Raw genomic sequence first — 22,892 nt, forward strand, 5'->3', positions numbered from 1 at the left:
TTCAAAAAAAAAGAAGAGAGAAAGAAATTCAAGCTCAGAGATGGTAAGTAATTTGATCATCTCACTGTTGGGAAAAGGTGAAACCAAGATTCAAACCTAGCCCAGTCAACATAACTTCAAAATCATTCTCTGGCTCAGCACACTGCTTTTCCTTTTTAAATCAAAACCAAATCCTTACTAGTCAAATATTAGCAGAGTGAAAGGACAGCGTTCTGGTGGGAAAATACTGCTTTACTGATTTCTGGCTAGAAACATGAGGCTCTAATCCGGAAACTCCCATAGCTGTGCCCCTCCCACTCTCTAAAAGATCTCCTGAAACTCCCACACCCAGTATCTCAACAAATAGCATTTATATAGTGCTCAGTTTACATAGTATTTCCACACACATTGGCAGGTTGTCATATAATTAACCAATTTTTTCAAATGAGGGGACTGAAGCATAGAGAGACGAACACCCCAAAGCCACCCAGCGTGTGTAAAGTACATTGACGTTCTCAGTTAGGGTCACTGGCCGGAAGCTCGTGTTCTCTCCACTCAGCCACATTGTGTCCTCCACGGACATCCTCCTGCCCCATTTCCTTTATTCTTCTGGGAATCAGATGCCAACCCAGAACCTAGGTCCCTGTTCCTGTTCAAGACCCTGCCCTAGTAAAACCCTTTGTGTCCCCAGTCCACCACTTCATGGACTTTCCATCCCTTCCACAGCTTTTAGCTTTTCCTCCTTGTTTCTCCTGCCCCAAGTTACCTCTTCTGTGATTTCACTTCAAACAATGTATCTTAAGAGTCAGAGTAGGATCAGAAAAGCCTTGCTGCTGTAGTTTCTCACTAATGAAACACCTTTCATACACTTAGTCTTTGTAATAAAACCTTTTCCTGAGTGCATGAGCCAGGTGTTTTAAAAACATTATCAGGCCAGACACAGTGGTTCATGCCTGTAACCCCAGCACTTTGGGAGGCCAAGGCGGGCAGATCACGAGGTCAGGGGTTCAAGACCGGCCTGGTGAAACCCCGTCTCTACTAAAAATACAAAAATTATCCGGGTGTGGTGGTACATGCCTGTAGTCCCAGCTACTTGGGAGGCTGAGGCAGGAGAACTGCTTGAACCTGGGAGGTGGAGGTTGCAGTGAGCCGAGATTGTGCCACTACACTCCAGCCTGGGCAACAGAGCAAGACTCTGTCTCAAAAAAAGAAAATTATCACAAGCCCTTATAACAATGTTGCAAGCTATGTGCTATTTCCTACCCCTCACAGGGGATTGAGACCCAGAGACACTGACTTACCTAAGGTTAGAATTAGCAAGTGACAAATGGTGATTCAAACCCACGAGTCACCTCCAAAGCCTCTGTTCTTGTCAGTGCATCACACAAACCCTTGTGAAAACAATGACCAAGCAGACTGTAAAGTAGGTGGGGTTTTGTTCAAATAACATCATCAAAAATTCACAATTCAAAAGCTTGGAGGCAACACTCTCAAACCCACAGTCCTACCTCTAGACTAGCATGGCAGCCTCTGCAACAATCGCCTTGTCTCCTGCATCCCTACACACATCCCAGGGCCTCCTTCATGCCCTCTGATGTGCTGCGGGCTCACACAAATCTTCGATGCCTCTTTAGGAACTGTCCTTTTATCTCCTTGGGGAGCAGCAGCTCTGATGTCTTATTTTCACCCAGTTATGTTTCAGGTATCTTTAATATCATGAAAAATTTTTTGGAAGATCGTTCCTCAGTGATGACATAGGTGATAGGGTCCTTTTAAGAGTCAGAGGTTACAGACAGGTGTAGAAACTGGTAACATGAGCATGAGTTGATGCTTATACCTCTGCTCTGTTCAGGAGCTGACAACTAGATAAGCCCTGAGACTAGAAACAGGACCTCAGTCAGAAAGCTAGATGGGAAAGAACGGTAAAGACCGAGAGACACAGAAAAGCTGGGGCTGCTGGAAGTTAACGACCGAGCCTTTGCTATGGACCATTCTGCTAAGCCTGACAAGGTAAATGATGTCTTCCCCACACATATAAAGAAGTCAAGTTTCGGGCAGTTTGTCATTTGCTCAAAGTCATGCAGAATGGCAGATCCAGGAATGCAGACTCCATTCTCAACCACTACACCATATTGCACTCTATATATTCAAGAGGTAATAAAAACCTGACCCCAGGCTTAGCATAGATGATGGCCTAAGGAGAAGAGCTTTCCTGATAGTTCTGACCTCAATGACTAAGTGAATACATTTTAAGTAAACCAATAAAACAGCAAAATTAGCTAGAGCCAAAGAGAAGGCTTCCAAGGCCCAGAGCCAGTTATCTAGAAGAGGTGACTGCAAGGTGACTATGGAATGGCCTGTAGCCCAGAGGGATGGCTTGGCACAAGCTAAAGAGGTATCTTCTTCACCTATAAGGTTAGGGACCAGGAGCTGAGCAAGAGGATCTGAGTATTTACAGAGAACTGCAGAGAGGCTTGGCTTATGGTGAGGAGGAGGGGAGGTAGCTGGGGGTGGGGATGGACCTAAGAGAAGATGAATGGGATCATGTGGAAGGGGCTGAGAATTCGAGCCAGCCATAACACATCTCAGGCTGAAGTCTGAGTAACTTGATTCAACACTTCTTCCAAGTAGGGTCTGGCACGGTGGCTCCAGAGACCAGAACACAGATGAGGACAGCGGAAGGCTACAAATGAGCAAGTCCAATCTACGTCCACTCCAGGACAAATCTGAGCCAGCAACCAAGACTTTCAGATTTCTGTGACCAAAGGGTTTTCTTTTTGGGATCTATTGTCTCACCCATTCCCTGGAGTAATTTACAACAAAACCCTTAGGCACTGAGAAGCAGTGTTTGTTTTGGACTGCAAGAAAGAAACTAAAGGAGAAAACCCCAACCCCTGGTTAATTATTCCCACATATCAGTTTGGACTTATCAATCCTTTCTGCAGGAAGCCTACCATATAAACCTGGACATGGTGAGGTGCTTCTCCCCTATATACCCTAATTCTAATTGCCTGCCTGTCTCCCTCACTGAACTGAGAGCACCACGTGGGAACTAATACGGTGCCTGGAACAGAAGTGCTCAACAAATGGTAGCTATGAATATCCCACTCATATTTTTCTAAATTTTCTGATTGCCCTACTACCCTAGAAGAATCATAACATTCTTGTTATTTTTTATTTATTTTTATTTTTTAGAGGGTCTCGCTGTTGTCACCCAGGCTAGAGTGCAATGACACGATCTCGGCTCACTCCCGGGTTCAAGTGATTCTCCTGCCACAGCCTCCCAAGTAGCTGGGATTACAAGCACCCGCCACCATGCCTGGCTAATTTTTGTATTTTTAGTAGAGACGGGGTTTCACCATGTTGGCCAGTCTGGTCTCAAACTCCTGACCTCAAGTGATCCACCCACCTCAGCCTCCCCAAGTGCTGGAATTACGGGCGTGAGCCACCATATCTGGCCCATACTTGTAATTTTTAAAAAATTACTTTAAAAAAATTAAGAGATAGGGGTCTCACTACACTGCCTAGGCTGGTCTCGAACTCCTGGGCTCAAGCGATCCTCCTGCCTCAGCCTCCTGAAGTGCTGAGATTACAGGCGTGAGCCATCACACCGGGCCAACACTTATAATTTAAATACATGGAAAGGCATGGACTAAAATTGAATCAAGGGGGGCCTGATTTGACTGCTATTATATTTCATGGTGTGAGGAGACAACTGCTTCTCCAGGTGTAATGAGGATTCATTCAGCTCCACAGCTTCTCACACAGTGCAAAGGGAGCTCAGACCTGCAACCTTCTCACCCAAGGCCCTGGGCTGGGAGTACAATAGTCAAGTCTGGCTGCCCAGGCAGAAGAGGCATCAGATACTCCCTGTTTCTCTTCCTCTAGGGTGGGTTTAGGTACTAGACTCTTCTGTCTACCCTCAACTCAATATGGTTTATCTCAGGTGTTTCTTGTTTTTCCCTATGCTTTTCTTAAGAAAGACAGAATCTGTTTAGAGATCACTAAAACCAGGTTTCTGAGTAAATCACATAGTAAATATAACCACCACCACCACAGCCATTTATTAAGTGCTTGCCAGGCACTGTGCTAAAGCTTTACACACATTGTTTTAGTTAATCCAACAACACCGAGGTAGATATTTTCAACATGCCCCCCTCCACCCATGTCATTACAGTTGAGGAAACTGAGCTCAGAGAGGTTAAGTAAATCAACCAAGGTCAAACCCAGCTGGTAAGTAGTGACGCTAGAAATTTAATCCGACTATATCTGACTCCAAAATCCATGCCTTTAAACACTATACTAGATTGTTTACCATTGAAAGTTAAAGGATACATGCTCCTTCCCAAAATACGAGAGAATAGATTTTAAGCGGGAAAGTGGGAGTGGGGGGAATATATGTAATCAGCTAAGGGACTCAAACTCTTGGAGGAGTCAAGAGATAGTCTGGGTATCAGCTGACTACGGGGTCCTCTCGTCTCTTCAACTGCCAGAGCCTTTCTCATTAAGAACTCCACTCCTGGCTGGGCGCGGTGGCTCATACCTGGAATCCCAGAACTTTGGGAGGCCGAGGCAGGTGGATCACCGAGGTTGGGAGTTTGACACCAGCCTGACCAACATGGAGAAACCCTATCTCTACTAAAAATACAAAAATTAGGTGGGTGTGGTGGCGCATGCCTGTAATCCCAGCTACTTGGGAGGCTGAGGCAGGACAGTCGCTTGAATCTGGGAGGCAGAGGTTGCAGTGAGCCAAGATAGTGCCATTGCACTCCAGCCTGGGCAATAAGAGAGAAACTCCATCTAAAAAAACAAACAAACAAAACAAAAAAAAACCCACACCATTCCACTCTTGACATCTGCCTATGCAATACACTGTTTCCCTTTCAGCAAGCACTGGGATGCAGAGGTCGGGCAGATTTGGTGACACAGAACCAGAGACACCTCAGAGAAATTAGGAAACACTCAAAAAAGTTCATCACCCCTGAACTGCCGTTCCCTAAGGCACACAGATGCATTTAGATGGAAACCCTCCGTGAAGGGGACACATTACATATATCATGTGTGATGCCCATCACCACTCTGCAAAGGGGATATTGGTATCTCCTTTTGATAGTTCAGTTCTTCTGCACTGGCTTCCCAGGCCTGGCCCCATTCTCAGTAAGTCTCCTCAACAACTCCTGCACCTCTCCCCTCAACTGGTCCTCTACTACTCCCTAGGTGTCCTCCCCTAACCCATCTCCAGAGGCTTCACCGACCACAGGCCCCCAGGCCTCACCACTGCCCGTTTCTGAGTTTTTGCCCCCAAGAAATGCCCTCAAAGTGCTCAGCAAGGCTCCATTCATCCATGACCTGTGAGGATTAAACCGAGATGGCTAAAGACAAGCAAACAGGGCTACCAGAGTGAGACAAGCTAAACCAGGATGTACAGAGCTGACAACAGGTCAAGAAGACACAGCAGACACAGAACAAGAGGACTAGCCATGGGCAAAATAAACAGAGCTGTCAAAAATCAAAAAAGGGAGATGGCCCTAAGATGAACAGGGATGACCCCAGAGAGAGGGATCCTAAATTCAAGTCTATTCAAACACTTGAAGCCACGGAGTTTCTGAGGGAAGGACAACTGTTTAGGAAAAAGAGTCTCAGTGACGAGCCTGCTGGAGAGATGAGGCAGGGGAGAGCTGAATACGGGAAACTGCAGGCAGCTCTGGAGAGACACACTGGAACTTCCCCAGAGCTGGCAGTTTGAGAAGACATCAGCAAAGTGTGCAGGGAGTGGAGGACAAGCAGCTGGAGGTCTCAAGGGGGAGTAAGACACTGGCGGAAAGGCCAGGCCTCTGGAGCCCTGGAGCTACTTCTAGGCATACCTCATCATCTACCCTATCTGGGTGAAACTGGTCCCTGAAGGTCAGTCCCTACAGCCCTTGCTAAATGCTGTACCAGATTTTGAAGGGTGAAGACTCAGGGGTAGGGAATCTACTGAGAGATGAGACACAGCTCCATTTCTGGGAAGTTCCCATTCTGAAAGAGAGAGAACCATCAACCCCCGATTCCTTCATTCTTGAGGGATCCTCTCATCTAAGTACCTCACTGCATTCAAGTCACAAAACTGAGGAACGAATAACAGTTAGTATACTGTCCTTGAAGTTTGAAAGGACAGCGGAAGGTGAAAGGTGACACAGAGACATGGGAGGAGCCAAGGTGGGTTGCTTTGCACCTGAAGACTCATCCTATTACTGAACCTCAGCACTGTTCACACATCTGGGCCAGAGGCCTGAGCCCTCCGCACAGCCACAGCTGCACTGATGTGGGGTTGTGGGGACATTAATGTCACTAGGAAGCCTAGAATAGAGGCCCTCTCAGGGGAGCCCAGAGGCTTTGAGGAAACTGGAGGTAGAGCTTGGCTCTCTACTGGCTTCCTCCTCTCTCAACAGTCCCTAATCTTGTCCACACAGGGTGTACAATATATACGTGTCGCCTTGTACCTTCTGGTTGCTTCGTGTAATTTCTCCAACTAAGCAGAGGCTCCTGGGATTTGATAAGGATCAGATTTTCCTCATGCCCTGCAGTGCTGGAATGTGACAAATACTTGTCACAGGTGGGCTATCAGGGGTGCTATTACAGAAGCATTTTCCACAAATGGCAAATATATGTCGAAACTTTTTCTTTGTTATTCTTTGCCTTATAGCTTGTACTTGATACCCACCTACTTCTATCTTCGTTGGCTCATGCCCAAAGATGTCTGTTCCTATATCCATCTCAGGCTGGGGACTGGGTCCCTAGTCTTTGTTAAGAAATACAAACTCTGTCCACTTGTGGCAATATTGAAAGAAGATGTAGCCGACTAGTCTCTGGGGGCAGAGGGAGGGAGTGTCTCCCCACACTGGGCTGGCCCACTGATAAGGATCCTTCCCCTCTCTGTCTCCTAACAGATTCAGATTAATGATCGCTCATTCCTAATTGTCAAATTTCTTTTCCTTCATCCTGTGTCTAATCACCAGTGACAGAAACCATTACGCAAATGAGAGCAGACGACTTCCCCCAACTGTTCACGTTGGTAAAAACCTTGTAATTTAGAGCTCTGATTTGTAGGGGAAGCTGGTCTCCCCCAGGCATCCTGGGCATCTGCTCAACTGATGCCCAGAACAGCCCCTCCTCCATCCCCAGAACTCCAACCCCCCAACAAATATTTGACTTTACAAAACATGAGTTTTCTCTGTACCTGCTGGTGTGAATAGAGCAGGCTGCAACGTGGCTCACCTCTATACAGCTCCAAACCCCCACCTTCCCTTGCTGTATTTGTGTACCCCACACTGCCAGCTAGGATGGGGGTGAACAACTACAGCAGAAATGTTTCCTCTGTGGCAAGCAGAATTTGAGCCTAAACATCCCTAAACAAGGTAATTGAAGGGGAAAACCTCATTCTTTCCTTGGGGGAAGCAGCGGCAGCTGAATATGAACCAAGACACATAGTGCCATCTAGAACTACAGCTTCAGTTCTATAGATGCAAAAGCATGCTGGGAGGAGTTATTGGTCCTATTCAAAGACACACAAGTAATGCAATTAGAGATAGAACTCAGTTCCCCCATAGCTGCTTCTAGCACTAATTCATAATATGGCTTCCCAGGCAGTTTTTCCAAGATGTTGTTAGTGGGAGCCTAGGAGAGCTTTTGTCCTGAGCTGTATATTCTGCATCATCTTGGGCTGGGTCTGCCTTCAGATACTGCCCAGTGCAGTGGTACAAGGAGGGAGGTAAGGAAGGAAAATCAACATAATTTGGTGGAAAGGAACAAGCAGGAAACAGTGCTAAGTTACAACTGATTGTAACTCATCACCTAATCTCTCTGAGCCCATTTCTTCCTCTGTGAGAATACCTACCTTGCAAGATAGTGAGGAACAAAGATAAAAGCACTAGGCACATATTAGGTGTCTAAAAATCAGGATCACTCTTGTATTATGCAAGGATCAAGACCAATCCTGTGCAGGTTCCAAAATTACCCTTTTCCTTCCCTCCCCTTCAGCCATCTTAGGGGAGACCTGTGTCAGCACAGAACCCAGCAAGGACCAGCTGAGTGCACACCTCCTTGACGCATCACCCACATCTTTGAGGGCTGAGCCAGGAATACAGCAGACCTCCTGAGGAGAACGAAGATAATCTACTATCTTTCCAAGTGTGACCGTGGCCAAGTTTATCCTCTGTCTGCCTTGTTTTCTTTGCTGCACTCCTCTTTCCCAAAAGTAGAGGGATAGAGATCACTACAATCACATTTCCCAGCATTGACTATATTTGAAAGAGCTACACTTGAGAAGGTACCATGTCTTCACATCCACACTGCATCAGAGAACCCCAGAATGAGGTACTAAAAATAAACACCACTCCTCAAAAAAACCAACTCAGGCATGCAAACGCATACAAACACATCCTCTCAGTCCATCAGTGCACTATAAACTGAGCTTCGGGGTGAGAGCCAGAGCTCAGATGCTGGAAGTAAACCTTTGGCAAAAGAAAATAAAACCGGAGACCTTCCAACTCTTCTTCCCTTCCAGAGAGAAGGGGATGAAGACAGGAAGAGAGGTGAGGAGACACAGGGCCACCACAATGCCCAATCCCAGGGGCCCCACTCCTACTGAACAGATGTGAATGGTGGCCCTTCAAGTTGTGCAATCACAGCTGCCCACCTGTAAGCTGCGGCCCTGAGAGGGTGCCCATGAGAAGCTCCTAACAGAAAAGGAAATTCGACTTCCATGCTCTACCAGTTGCCCTGACTATTGAGGGTGTTGTGGCACATTAAATGGGGTCTGGCAGAGGCGTTGGCTTTAAGAGGCAAGGTATGTGTTTGCCCGTGCCCTGAGGTGGATCACAGGTAGTGAGTGAGCTGCCTGGGCTTGACCCCATTTCACTATTCAGCCAGGAAGCTCAGCAGGAGTAAAGGATATGGCCTGGGCAGGGAGCATCGTAGGGCCTGGAGGCTCTAGCCAGTCAGCCTCGGACAGGCTGCAGTGAGACCCGGCCAACATATGATGGCTAAAATCCAAGTGTAAAAGCTTAGGATAAGTCAGGCAGTACTTCCTGGGGGCTCACACTGTACTATCCCACTGGAAAAGGTAAACAGTGGAGAACCTTGGTAAGTAGGGAGGCTGGCCAGTGTGGATACACACACATACACGCACACGCGCACACACACACACAGGCTTGTACCCCTAGGTAGGCCAGTGTGCATACATACACATATGAACACACACACACATACACACACAGGCCTGCATCCCCTAGAACCTAGACACACACACACACACACACACACACACACACAAACACATAGGCCTGCACCCCCTAGAACCTAGACACACACACACACACACATACACACAGAGGCCTGCACCCCCTAGAACCTACACACACACACAAACACACATACACACACACACACAGGCCTGCACCCCCTAGAACCTAGACACACACACACATACACACACAGGCCTGCACCCCCTAGAATCTAGAGAAGCCACAGCTAGAAGAACTCCCTTGGTACCCACCATAGGGGCAAGAGCTGGTGCTGAAAGAGAGAAATTGTATGTGTCTGTAATTTGTAACTTATGCAAAATCATTGGTTCTTATGTCCCCAGGTCCTTTTATGTATGGCTTGAGCTTGGAGGTCCCAGTTGGAACCCTATCTCCTCTCTCTTACAGGAAGGCTATCTAGGCTCTCAAAAGCAAGCCTCCCCTCTCATTCACCCCATTAGAGTCCCAGTAGCCATTCCCATACTGCCTAGAGCTTGACTATGCAAAAACTGTCAGGAGGCAGACTGCCCTAATGGTCAGACTAGCTCTGGCCCTGCAGCCCAGATGCAGTGGAGGTCCAAGAGAATCTCCTCTCTCTCTCAGGCTGAGGCACTGAGGTTGCAGGAGATAAGGGCTGAGAACCAGAAGTGACATCCTGACCCAGAAGGGAGGAACAGGGAACAGATACATACATGCGTGTGCATGCACACACACGCACACACATTCCGAGGTTGACAGACTAACATACACACAGACATGATGACAACCAAAAGCTGGGACTCCACACACTGAATGCAGGACTTTAGGCGGGGGGCAGAGAGAGAAGGTGCTGGGGCACAAGAGGCAAGGGTATGAAGTCCCTCCAAATAGGAGTGGAGTGCCAACTGCCCTGCCTCACCCCAAACACCTGCCTCCTGGGCCATGGCAAGAGTTCAGTCCATTAAGTGCAGCGTGCAATACTAGCGCTTGGAGTCTCCTGTCCTCATCAATGAAGCGGTGTGGACGGGATTGCAGTCACCTGGCAGGAGGCCTTGACTCCTGGCAGGCTAGTTGTATCGGCCCTTGATCATTGTGTTCAACAAGGGCCCCACCTGTAAAGAGACATGAGGAGCCCATCAGAACTGCCTGTTCCCTGGCCCTGGAGTTGGACAGGGTGTGTCTGGAGACATCAGATGTCCAGCCAACAACAGGCACAATGTTTTCATACAACCTTGTGAACCCTCTAATCACCTATCTTCCTGAAGGTCAACCCAGTATTCTGGGACATAGCTCTTTCCTCATGGGTCCATCTTGTACTATTCCTCCCTCTCACAACGCCCTGTCTCTTACTGTAGTCAGCCCCAAACTGACAGACATGGTAGAAGAGCTAAAAATCCCCAAACACCCAAGAGTGTCTGTATGTTTTTCTAGAATGTTAACTGCCTCCATATCCTCAAAAAACGATCAGCAGCAATTGGGGCTGATGCTGTCTACTAACACCACAGGTATCTATGGGTGCTGAGGTTACCCACAAGAAGGAGGTAAGAGCCCTACAAATACCTCCCCCATGTACCCAATGGGCCACTGGCACACCTGCGTGGGAAGCAGGTCTCAACACTACCTACAGCAGCCTGGCACAGCTGGAAGAGTGCAAGGAGATGCTTTAGTGTTCACTTCCTGTTCCAGAAGAATCCCCTCAGGGAGCCCCCAGATGGCACACAAGCCCAATGGGGAACATTACCACTAGCATGGAACAAATTATAATTGATCCGCCAGTCAAGCCCAGCTATCACCAGAAAACAAGAATTTTTCTGAACATACCCATAACCTCTATGGAGAGAGAGGACACAGATACTGAAACACAAAAGCTATAAAGAATGTCACTCCAATCCTGACTCCCTAGCCAACCCACCCACTGAGCCACAGGAGTGCCACTCTGGGGCAGTCACGTACCTCTTGTGGGTTTCCCAAGGCCTCTCCAAGCATCTTCTCAATGTTTCTCATTATGGCCACTTTCTGATGAGCTTTGAGAGGATATTCAATTCTCTTAGGGGTAGGAGCCCCCTACAAAGGAAGCAGTAGCTCAGGAAATGCCTTTAGCAGCAGGCACCAGTGTCACTCTACCGTTCTTAGTACCATCCTCTCTTTTAAGAAGCCCAATTCTTGCTGGGTGCAGTGGCTCACATCTGTAATCCCAGCACTTTGGGAGGCCAAGGTGGGTGGATCACTTGAGGTCAGGAGTTCCAGAAGAGCCTGGCCAACATGGTGAAACCCCATTTCTTCTAAAAATATAAAAATGAGCTGGGCATGGTGGAGTGTGCCTGTCATCCCAGCTACTCAGGAGGTGGAAGTTGCAGTAAGCCAAGATCATGCCACTGCACTCCCACCTGGGAGACAGAGAAAGACTCGGTCTCAAAAAATATATTTAAAAAAAAAAAAAAAAGCCAGTTCAATCCTATCCCTATTCATCTCCCCAGATACCTGGGAATCACTTCCAGGGATAGTCAACCATCCCATCCAAAATCATTTATTATACCTACCTCACCCAAGACCCAGTTCCATCTGGAAAAAAAACAAAAAAGCAAATCATATTCACCTTATACCAGAAGTTCACAGTGATGGTAATCCCCCCATTTAGTAATGACTCTATATGATGCCACCTGCAAGAAAACAAACAGGCTCCTGTTTACTACTGATACTTTTGTGGGGGGGTGGGGCTGGGGGGGCTGAAAAACTAGGTAGAGGCCAGTTAAGGAAGATAGTGAAGATAATATCTTTACACTCATCCTGTGAAAAAACACGCACTGGGGTTAGAGGTAGTGGTGTTCAGTCTCTAAATACCAAAGAACCAAGAAGAGTTTCTCTAGGCTCAAACCTCCAGAATCTCTTAGGACTTGAAGAATTGTCATCCTGTCCTAGAGACAGGGGCTATCATTCGCCCCTCACCCCCCACTGGTTCAGTACACTCACATCTGGATATGCCAACATTCCTATAGACCACATAAAACCAATCTTGCCATAACTCAGAAGGGACACAGACAAGGCTTTTCAGGGAATGGAAAGGAAAGCTCCCAAGAAGCCCCCAGCCCTAGCCCCCTTCTCACCAGTACATTGGGATGTAAAGAACATCACCAGGGCCAACCACTGTTTCGTAACCAACGACATTTTGGAAATTAGGGAACCTCTCGTAGTCAGGATTGTCAAAGTCCACCTAAGAGGTTCAAGAGAAAGAAAAAAAACATCAGTCAATCACCAAATCTTCACCAGTAAAACTACTATGTGCCAGTTTGGTAGTAAAAACCAACAAACAAAACGATGCCTTGAAAAAGCCTTTAGAATTTATATCCAGCAGAAGATATAATGCACATTAAACTCTGATAGAGAACAATGTAAGACAGTCCACGTTTGAATGTTAAATGATAAAGAATTCTAGGCCTTCAGTGCTCCTGAGGTCAGAGGACCTACTCCACAGCCCGAGGATATAAGGAATTATCCTCCACGCAAACCTTCAGAAACTTTCTCCCAAAAACATATTCTAACCAGCAAAGACTCCTACATGAAGTAGCTAGACAGCTTTCTGAAGAAAGGAAAGGATAATTCTGGCTGGCCACAGTCAATCACATACCTCATTTAAATCCAGGAAATATACTAAACAATATAGCTCAGTTTTATTCACCCTTTCCATATCAAAAAGAAACAGTATCCATGACAAAAGCAAACAATGATTAAATCCAATGGAAACATTTTGTTCCATGAACTTATAAGCCAATCAAACAGAGTAACCAGAGTCATCAGCATCAACAACAGGGTCTGGCTCGAGAATTAACTCTGTGGGGCTAGTTATACTTAAAAACATTCGGTGGCCACTCCAGGGAGCCTGGATATGTGAGCTACACTGAAATTATCCTCTTGGTGTGTTAAGGCAAGACCAGCCTATAATCCAAATCTGGCCTATCACTATGGGGAAGGGGAAAGACATTCCAGCCTAGGCATTCCTACAATCTAGAGTTCTATATCCTTCTCAGACCACACAAGCTCACCTGGCTCTGTCTGTCACATGGGTGATGAACAGGGTATGGGTAGAGGCACTCAAACTGATCCGGAGGGAATAAGATGCATCGCTTGTGGCCTTTTATCTGAGCAAAAAAGTTCTGCTGCTCATCATAGTGAGCAGGCGTCACATTTCCTGTAAGAAGAAAGGCATTTTTTAATGCAGAACAGTGGTTCTACTGCACAAGCTGGAATACAGGACCCAGTGCTGGGCAAAAACCCAGCCTGCCTTCCCAGCTAAGAGTTCCAAATCAAAATTTAGGCAGAAATCAGGGAAATTCCAATTACAACTCTCATAAAATGAGATGTTACATTTGTATGGTAATAAATCTAGCAAACATCACTGGTTAAGGGTCCACTATCAGCTAGCTAAGTCAACTTTCCTAAATGAAGGCTGCTGCCCTTACTGGAAGCAAGAGCACATCAAAATGATACCTGAAAATCCGGTAGGGTAATCAACTGTGTATATGTGTACTCTTCTCAACAAAGGCAGGAATTCAAGGGAAGCAAAACAAATGACTGGTATCAACAACATATACACGAGGAGTTAACCAGCCATTCTAAGTTGTATGATTAGGTAGCTCTGTATTTACTTTGGGTAGCCCCGTGGAACTCAAAGATTTTCAACCTTTCCTCCCACTTCAATACACCTAAGGGATCCGATAATATTTTTTTTTTTTTTAAGAGACAGTGTTTTGCCATGTTGCCCAGGCTGGTCTCAAACTCCTGGGCTCAAGTGAACTGTCTGCCTCAGGCTCCCAAAGTGTTAGGATTACAGGCATGAGCCACCACATCCAGCCAAGACAACACTTCTTAGAGCAACATGGGGCTCACTGGTACAAGTGATTTTTGTCGGAGGGAAGAATATCAGATGACTGAAAAGAGTGTTGTATAATTTAAATCTGGCAAATTATTTTACTATTATTATTATTTTTTTGAGATGGAGTTTTGCTCATTGTTGCCCAGGCTGGAGTGCAGTGGTGCAATCTCGGCTCACTGCTACCTCCGTCTCCCAGGTTCAAGCAATTCTCCTGTGTCAGCCTCCCGAGTAGCTGGGACTACAGGCGCCTGCCACCATGCCTGGCTAATTTTTGTATTTTTTTAGTAGAGATGGGGTTTCACCACGTTGGCCAGGCTGGTCTCGAACTCCTGACCTCAGGTGATCCACCTGACTTGGCCTCCCAAAGTGCTGGGATTACAGATGTGAGCCACCATGCCCTGTGGCACATTATTTTAAATGCCGCCTTGAATTAGTTGTGCCCTAGTGTATGTTCCATCTCCTTTATAACTAGGACTGTGTCTGTTGTTTGGCCTTTGGAGAATCCATGAGTTGAACACACCCTTTCGCAGGGCATGGAATTTAGAAAATATTCCGCAGCTCTGTCTAGGTATGCCAAGACAGATGCATTTTTAAGTGATGAGAGACCACATGCATCCTCAAAGGAGAACTGCTCTCTCATCTCTACCTGAGGGATCCACTTCCACGCACCCTATCACAGAAAATGCAGCAACAGAAAGACTTAAGAGTCAAGTAAATCAGAACTGGCTCTTTCTTGGCAGGTCAACCAACAGTTGGTTTCAAAGGGGCAGGTAAGACCAGCCACAGTGGTTCACATCTGTAATCCTAACACTTTAGGAGGCCAAGGTGGAAGAATCACTTGAGCCCAGGAGTTCGAGACTAGTCTGGGCAAAATAGGGAGACCGCCATCTCTACAGAAAAATATTTTAAGAATTAGCCAGGAATGGTGGCTTATGCCCATAGTTCCAGCTACCTAGAAGCCTGAAGTGAGAGGATCGTTTGAGACTGGGAGGTTAAGGCTGCAGTGAGCCCTGATCATGCCACTGCACTCCAGCCTGGATGACTGTCTCAATAAAAAAACAAAAACAATAAATAAAGAGGCAGGCAGTGTTAATTCACAAGCCACATGGCTGGAAATCTTTATTAGTACCAGCAGCAAAAGATTCAAATCTGAAGAATGGACAATCAAACGAGAAGAAACCAAGGAGCTCAGTGGTGAACGACAATAAGTAACTTCTCTGCTTCCTCGTTCAACCCAGGTTATTCACCATTTACTAAGTATCTACCACAGGCCTGGCACTGAGCTACTGCTAGAAATAAAAATAAGAAAGAAACAATGACCCTGCCTCATAAATAGCTCTCATTCTCCTGAGTGGAGTTTAAAGGCCTCTCCTTTCATTCAAAAGGAAAAAAAAGCAAAAACAAAAAAAAATTCACATATTTATTAGTGTATGCATAAATTTCTCTAGCAGAAAGCACAGTAACTAATAATATGCAATACCTCCAGGGAGGAAACTGAAAGGCTGAGAGACAGGGGTAGAAGAGGTATTAATATTTATCACTATATACCTATTTACACCGTTTGAATTTAAACTCCATGAAGGTATTATCTATTTAAAAGATAACGTTGAATTCATAGTAAAAAATAAGTTTCCCCTCTTTTACTGGGATAAAAATTTTCTGAATACAAACAGATCTAGTAGAGAAAAGTGGTACAATCATGCACCACATAATAACATTTTGGTCAACAACAGACTGCATCTACAACAGTACTCCCATAAGATTATAATGGAGCAGTCCTGTACAGGTATACCATTTTTTATCTTTTTTTGGCAATAAAAAAATTCCCAAAGTACCATTTTTTATCCTTATAATATTTTTTTATTTTGTCACCTTTTTCCTGCAGTATTTGATACCACATTTTTACTATATCTTTTCTCTACTTAGCTACATTTAGATACACAAATACTTACCACTGTGTTATAACTACCTACAATATTCAGTACAGACAAATGCTAACATCATTTAGCCTAGGTGTATAGCAGGCTACACAATCTAGGTTTGCCTAACTACAGGATGTTGCACAACGACGAAGTCACCTAACAATACACTTCTCAGAACGTATCCCTGTCATTACACATCACATGACTGTAATTCAGAGAGGTTCCTAATATCTCAGCATATGCACGTACATACCAGCTGAGGAGGGGAAAAGGGACCATTTTAGAATACATGAAATTAGCTTAAAGACTCGACATACATTATTTCATTTAATCTTCACAACTATTTACAAGACATTATCATGTCTCATTTCTTTCTCTCTCTTTTTTTTTAAGAGACAGGGTCTCACTCTGTCACCCAGGCTGCAGTGCAATGGTGCAATCATAGCTCACTGCAGTCTCAAACTCCTGGCCTCAAGCAACGCTCCTGCTTTGGCCTCCCAAAGTGGTGGGATTACAGGCATGAGCTACCATGCCTGGCTCTATTATGTTTCTTTTACAGATGAGCAGGCTGAGGTTTAAGAAAGTGAAGAGGCTTATTCCAAGTTATGGAGATAATAAGTGGTGGAGACAGGATTAGACATGAGGTTCAGGGCCAGGTGTGGATGCTTACGCCTGTAATCCCAGCACTTTGGGAGGCCGAGGCGAGCGGATCATAAGGTCAAGAGTTTGAAACCCAGATGACCAACATGGTGAAACCCCCATTACTACTAAAAAATACAAAAATGAGCCGGCCATGGTGGCATGCACCTGTAATCCCAGCTACTTAGGGGGCTGAGGCAGGAGAATCGCTTGAACCCAGGAGGCAGAGGTTGCAGTGAGCCAAGATCACACCATTGCACTCCAGCCAGGATGACAGAGGGAGACACTGTCTCCAGGAAAAAAAAAAAAAAAAAAAAGAAATCAGGTTCATATGACTCCAAGCCATGCTGCTTTTGAAAGATTTCTTACCTTCCATGCCAATGAGCAGCAGGTTAGAGGTCAGCTGCCCCCAGCCACGCTTTCCCTGTTGCTTATTAATCCAGTTCCAGTTAAAACCCAAGAAGTCCATGACAATCTTCCTGCCCACAGTGTCATTGAGTGTTTGCTGCAGATACAACCTATGTTTCCCAAGAAGAAAATCCTATTAGTGCATGTACACACAGCCCTTGGCATGGCCTTCCCAAATCTGAAATACAAACCCAAATCCGTGCCAGCATCTCCCACAGAGAACAGATGTAGTCATGCAAACCTCGCCCAACATGGATTCTCATGGAAGTGAATTCTTACTTTCCTTCACTGAGTTCTGTTCAACACCAAACTTTTTAATTTATTGTTTCTTTTTGTTAAGAAACAGGCTCTCACTATGTTGCCCAGGTTGGTCTCAAACTCTTAGGCTCAAGCAATCCTTCTGCTTCTGCCTCCCAAAGTGCTGAGATTACAGATGTGAGACACCGCATCTGGCCCCCAAACTTTTTCTTTAAGGAAGTGATGCTTAAACTTTTTTGGGTCACAGAATGACTCTTTTAAGAATATAAGGAGTAGGAGGGTGGTATGAAAACTAAAACTAAAAAGAAAAAAAAATCTCGAGAAGTCCCAGCTACTCAGGAGGCTGAGATAGGAGAATCACTTGAATCTGAGAGGCAGAGGTTGCAGTGAGCCGGGATCGCGCCACTGCACTCCAGTCTGGGTGACTAGAGCAAGACCCCATGTCAAAAAATGAATACACAAATAAATAAAAAGAATCCACAGAGGTTCCCCATAAAAATGCACATACATAGAGAACTTTCACACAATTTCAGATTCCTAGAAGCCTATCCATAGAACCTAGAATGATGAATCAGTCTTCAGTCTTACTCCAGAGACTCGCAGAGCCTCAGACATCTCCTCTGGCCCTTGATGACCACTGTGGTAAATTGTATTACTGTTCACCAAGAGGTGATTCCTTCAGTGTGGGAGTTTTCTTTCATATCCCCTTGAAGACAGGCTTATTTAACCTGCTCTGGCCAAGGAAATGTCCACAGATGTGTTGTTTCTAACTCTAACTTAAGAACCAACCAGTCCACACTACCACATCTCTTTCCCTCTGCCACAGCAATCCAAAAGTTCCAGATAGTAGCCACTAGGGCAATGTGAGTGCCAGAGCGAATAAGATGATATAAAGAACAATATGATGTTAACCATGATGAACATGTAGTGATAAATAAGCCTCTGTTGTTTCTAGCCCCTGAGCTCTGGTTTGAAGCCTAGTTTACCTTAACTAATTCCACCACCTATCCCGTTTCAGCCTTCTATAGCTGAAGTAAGGAAAACAGCTTATTAGGTAAAGGCCTCATGCTCCTAACATACCTAAGGAAGGTTGTAAGTCACTTAAGGGATATGAAAACCCAGAAACACTTGAACAAGCCCGCAAGTGACATTTATTAAGTGTGCAAACCTGAAAAAAAGACAAAAGCATCTCTGTCCTGGTCCTGAGATCATTACTTCAAAAGGCTCAAAGGCGTCAGGTGCAGTGTCTCACACCTGTAATCCAGCACTTGGGGAGGCCAGGGGAGGTACATTACCCGAGCTCAGGAGTTCGAGACCAGCCTGGGCAACATGGCAAAACCTGGTCTCTACCAAAAATACAAACAATTAGCCAAGCATGGTGGTTGTAGTGCATGCCTGTGGTCCCTGCTACTTGGGAGGCTGAGGTGGGAGGATCAGTTGAGCCTGGGAGGTAAAAGTTGCAGTGAGCTGAGATCACACCACTGCACTCCAGCCTGGGTGACAGAGCAAGACCATCACAAAAAAAAAAGTTAAAAGGCATCGCACTGCCTAGAATTTCAATGTTTAAGGCAATGTTAATCCGAAAAATCTTTTTTTTTTTTGAGACGGAGTTTCACTTTATCACCCAGGCTGGAGTGCAGTGGTGTAATCTTGGCTCACTGAAACCTCTGCTTCTTGGGTTCAAGTGATTCTCCTGCCTCAGCCTCCCAAGTAGCTGAGATTACAGGTGTGCACCACCATGCTCACCTAATTTTTATATTTTTAGTAGAGACAGGGTTTCACCATGTTGGCCAGGCTAGTCTCAAACTCCTGACCTCAGGTAATCTGACCGCTTCAGCCTCCCAAAGTGCTGAGATTACAGGTGTGAGCTGCCATGCCCAGCCTTAATAGGAAATCTTGATAAGTCGGAAACACTACCTTTGTAGGAACGTGGAATCCTCAAGACTCAATGCAACTCTCCCCAAAGATAATAATATACACATTCACACAAAAATTATGCAAGTAACTTTGAAAGAGTCAGTGATACTCCCCAAATATGAGTCTCCACAATATTAGGATTACACTAGAACCGTAAATGCTCAAAATAGCTCAGAGGATCCTAATACATTTTACCCCATAACCACAACAACCCGTCTAATTATACAGTGAAGCTGGTCAGTGCTAAAGTCAGCTGATAGGGCAAAACTTGCAATCGATTAAAGAGTTTCCCTTGAAAACTCTAATCGCCCCTAAACTACAGATTACACTCATTCTTAAGCAAACTGCTCTCACTACGGGAGGCAAGAAACTTCAAGTGACTGAAGAACCACAAGAGTCACATTATCGCACGCTCATTCTAGGGTATATGTTCGTTTAAAGGAATTACACACTCCACTGCATCATTTAAATCAATATTTTTCTCAATGTTGGGTGTGTGTGTACAGAAGTGTGCACCTGCACACTGTTAAATTTGAGGAAATTAATGCATGAGTTAACTGAACCAATATATAAGACATCATGGACAGATCAATCACAATTCATATCCTGGAAACTCTTCTGGTCAAAAATCCCATCATTATGACAACTGCTAAGTGTTAAGAAAAAAAGATATTTCAAATCCATTCACTAAGCCACAGACTGCTGATAAGGAGTCAGGAACAGGAGTGAGTGAGGCAAGAGACTAGAGAGAAACCCAGGGTTGGACACCAAATGTGAGAGGGTCATTCACCATGAAGTACTCAGCGAAAGCAATTCCCCAGAGGCAGTGTTACAGTGTGGGACCAAATATTATCTGGGACCTACATAAGAGCTGTCCTCATAAGTAGGAATAAGAGCAGAGAGGAAGAATCACTTTCTTGTGTGTCTGGTGTTTCTGTTGCATTAGGAAAAAGAAATTTAATCTGATCTTCCCTAAGCTAGAGAATCCTGACCTTCTTTACTCCAAAATCACAACAAACCATACAACTTTTCAGGTTGAACTATCCCCAGTGTTCACAATACTTAAGGACAACGGCTACAAACTGGCACTTTCAGAGCTAAATCCAGTGACAGACATTTTTGTTTGGCCCCCTGCAACTTTTTTTTTAATCTAATTTAATTGCTCACATTTAAAAGTCAAAAGATTTTAAATAAAAATCTTTATTTTAAACTTCTCTTGAAAATCAGAATATCTCGCAACCCTAAAATTGCACTCCAAAACTGAAGCAAACACAGTCAAGTAATGACTTCTCACTATGGTTTTGTTCTCGTTTTTAATTTTGTAGAGACTAGCTCTCACCACGCTTCCCAGGCTGGTCTTCGACTCCTGGGCTCAAGCAATCCTACCCCCTCAGCCTCCCAAAGTGCTAGGATTACAGGCATAAGCCACCCCGCCCAGCCTTGACTTCTCACTCTGAACGTGGCTTATGCCTTCAGCTTCATCATAGATTTCACCCACACAATATTACTTCTTTCATTCACCTGCCTGACCCTTCTAGGCAACTCTCACTTTATGAGGAAGAAGATGAGAGACCAGAGACTCATAGCTCAAGTTTAATCATTCCCTCATCCCTCAAGCTACAGAACTAGCTGGCTGTAGCACCAAGAACCACGAAGAATTCAAATCCCTTGAAGGCTTCAAGACCAGACTTCTCCTTCAATAGGAACCCAGAGATGGGAGAGGCCAATCTCTACTTCACCCAATTCTACCACACCTTCAAATAAGTATAGGAAAGGAAAATGAGTGCCCTAAATCCAACAGAAAACTACGATTTGGGAGTTTACCTCTCTTCCCCTCCTCGCTGCTGTATATCCTGCAGTTTCTCAACAAACTCATGAAATTTCATTTCTTCCCTGTTGGACCTCGGCTTAAAGTTCTGGAAATTAGCCATCTTCTTCTCATCATAGTACAAGAACTTGTGGGTGCTGGCACTGTACACAGAGAAGTCTCCATTGCCAATATTCTCTTGCAGGTATTCAAGATCCCATTTCAAGGCAGGATACACAAGATTGGTGTCGGTCAGCACCACAGGCTCCTAAATGAAAACACCAGGTGAAAAACACCAAATGAAGTAATGCCAAGGAGCCGGTGGGTTTGCCTCCTAGACCCCGTCTACTTCTCAACTTCAGAGTAATTTCTCCCGTTAATCAGCACGAACCCCTCAAGTTCCATATCTCCTCGCCTTTCTCTCCACCTTCCCACAGGCCCTAGTCTAGAGCCCCGCCAGTCTCCCATCTCTTTCACCATTCGCCTCTGACCTCTCAACTGGATACCTTCCTCGACTCCCTTTAGACACGGCCCCGCCCCCCACCTCATTCTCAATAAGCTCCTCCGCCCGGGGGTCGCTCTGACTCAGACGTGGTATGGGCCTAGTCGGGAAGCTATAACTGCGCAACTGGGATTCATCCCAGGCGGGGCCGAGGGCTCCGGCCTCCTCCCGGGGCTCTCCAGAGCCAGACGCCGCGGCCTCTGCCGCTGTCGCCGCCATCTCCGCCGCCAGGGACGGCCCCCGCCGGAACCGGAAGCTCCGCCTATTCCGGACAAAAAAAACATACACACAACGGAAATCATAGAGATGAGCTGCGAGAGAGAGCAGTCCAGAAACACAAAGAACGCGGAGCCGAGGCCTTGAGGGAGCGCTTCCTAATGGTAACATGCAGCTCTGCATCCTAGACTCCACTCCTGAAGAAGTGGGGCTAGACACTCGTCCCACAGGATAGGGATGATCATCTGGTAGAGCAAAACACAAAAAAATGCTGCCCCAGTGTGCCCACGTCTACACACGAGTCAAAGAAGGAAGCAAGTTCAGTTAGGCATTAAACTTTACACTCATGAATAGGGAGAAGAGCAAACTCTTGACCCACCTAAAGAAGTCAGAAGGATGCGTTCGGATCAAAGAAAAAAAAAAAGAAGTCAGAAGGAAAAGCAATGATCACATTGGTAGATGTAGGGCAAAGGCTGCCTGAAGGCCTAGGCAAAAAATATACAGCAAGTTGAATTCTTCCAAAATCAAGGACAGTTTTCTTTTGTTTAACATCATTTGATTTTTCTGCCTATATCACCAATATAGATTCAAACAATTATAAAAGGCCATATTGATTACCTCTATTGGTAACATTGGTTTCATGGCAAGCATTTATTCAAATAGGAGAAATGATTATATAGGCAGAAAAATCAAATTGATTTTATAATCAATATAGATTGTTTGAATCTATATTGATTATAAAAGGCCCTATTAATTACCTCTATTGCTTATTTGGACAGTTCTTCTGACAGACTGTGAGAGGCCCAATTCTAAGATGTATCCCAAGATTTGTACCCTATGGTGTACACAATTCTGTATACATTTATCCTCTTAAAAGAAAACACGACTGTGAATATTATAGAGTGTTACTCCTGTAATTAGGTTAGCTTATATGACAAAGATGTAATTAAAGCCCCTAACCAATTAACTTTAAGGTAATCAAAAAGAGATGATTTATCCTGGTGGGCTTAATCTTATCACTCTAGCCCTTTAAATTGGGACTAGAGGTCAGAGACAGAATCTAAGAGATTTGAAACCACAGCACAGCTGTCCTGTTTGCCTTGAAGGAGCAAAC

The 22,892-nt window shown here is 45.2% G+C and overlaps 1 protein-coding gene across 1 annotated transcript; it reads right to left on the reverse strand.

The window, feature by feature from the left end:
* Positions 1–333: 333 nt before the first annotated feature.
* HIF1AN (hypoxia inducible factor 1 subunit alpha inhibitor) lies at positions 334–21,796 on the reverse strand. Its single transcript, XM_012439419.3, has 8 exons — positions 21,605–21,796; positions 21,078–21,328; positions 17,040–17,188; positions 13,280–13,425; positions 12,344–12,450; positions 11,836–11,899; positions 11,193–11,303; positions 334–10,351 (listed from the first exon to the last, which is right to left on the reverse strand). The coding sequence occupies exons 1-8, from the start codon at positions 21,779–21,781 to the stop codon at positions 10,307–10,309; spliced, it is 1,050 nt and encodes a 349-aa protein (XP_012294842.1). The 5' UTR covers positions 21,782–21,796; the 3' UTR covers positions 334–10,306.
* Between the last annotated feature and the right edge of the window lie 1,096 nt (positions 21,797–22,892).

This window comes from Aotus nancymaae, unplaced genomic scaffold, assembly GCF_030222135.1.
Source record: "Aotus nancymaae isolate 86718 unplaced genomic scaffold, 86718_ANA_hifiasm-v0.15.2.pri h1tg000010l, whole genome shotgun sequence".
In the NCBI taxonomy this organism is placed as follows: domain Eukaryota; kingdom Metazoa; phylum Chordata; class Mammalia; order Primates; family Aotidae; genus Aotus; species Aotus nancymaae.

Bases quoted from the DNA above. Each gene is read 5' to 3' on its own strand.
- HIF1AN (XM_012439419.3), bottom strand. From the start codon at position 21,781: ATGGCGGCGACAGCGGCAGAGGCCGCGGCGTCTGGCTCTGGAGAGCCC. The intron at 21,329-21,604 runs GTGGGGGGCGGG...GTTTTCATTTAG, and splicing joins AGGAGCTTATTGAGAATGAG to GAGCCTGTGGTGCTGACCGA. The intron at 13,426-17,039 runs GTAAGAAATCTT...TTCTTCTTACAG, and splicing joins GCTGCTCATTGGCATGGAAG to GAAATGTGACGCCTGCTCAC.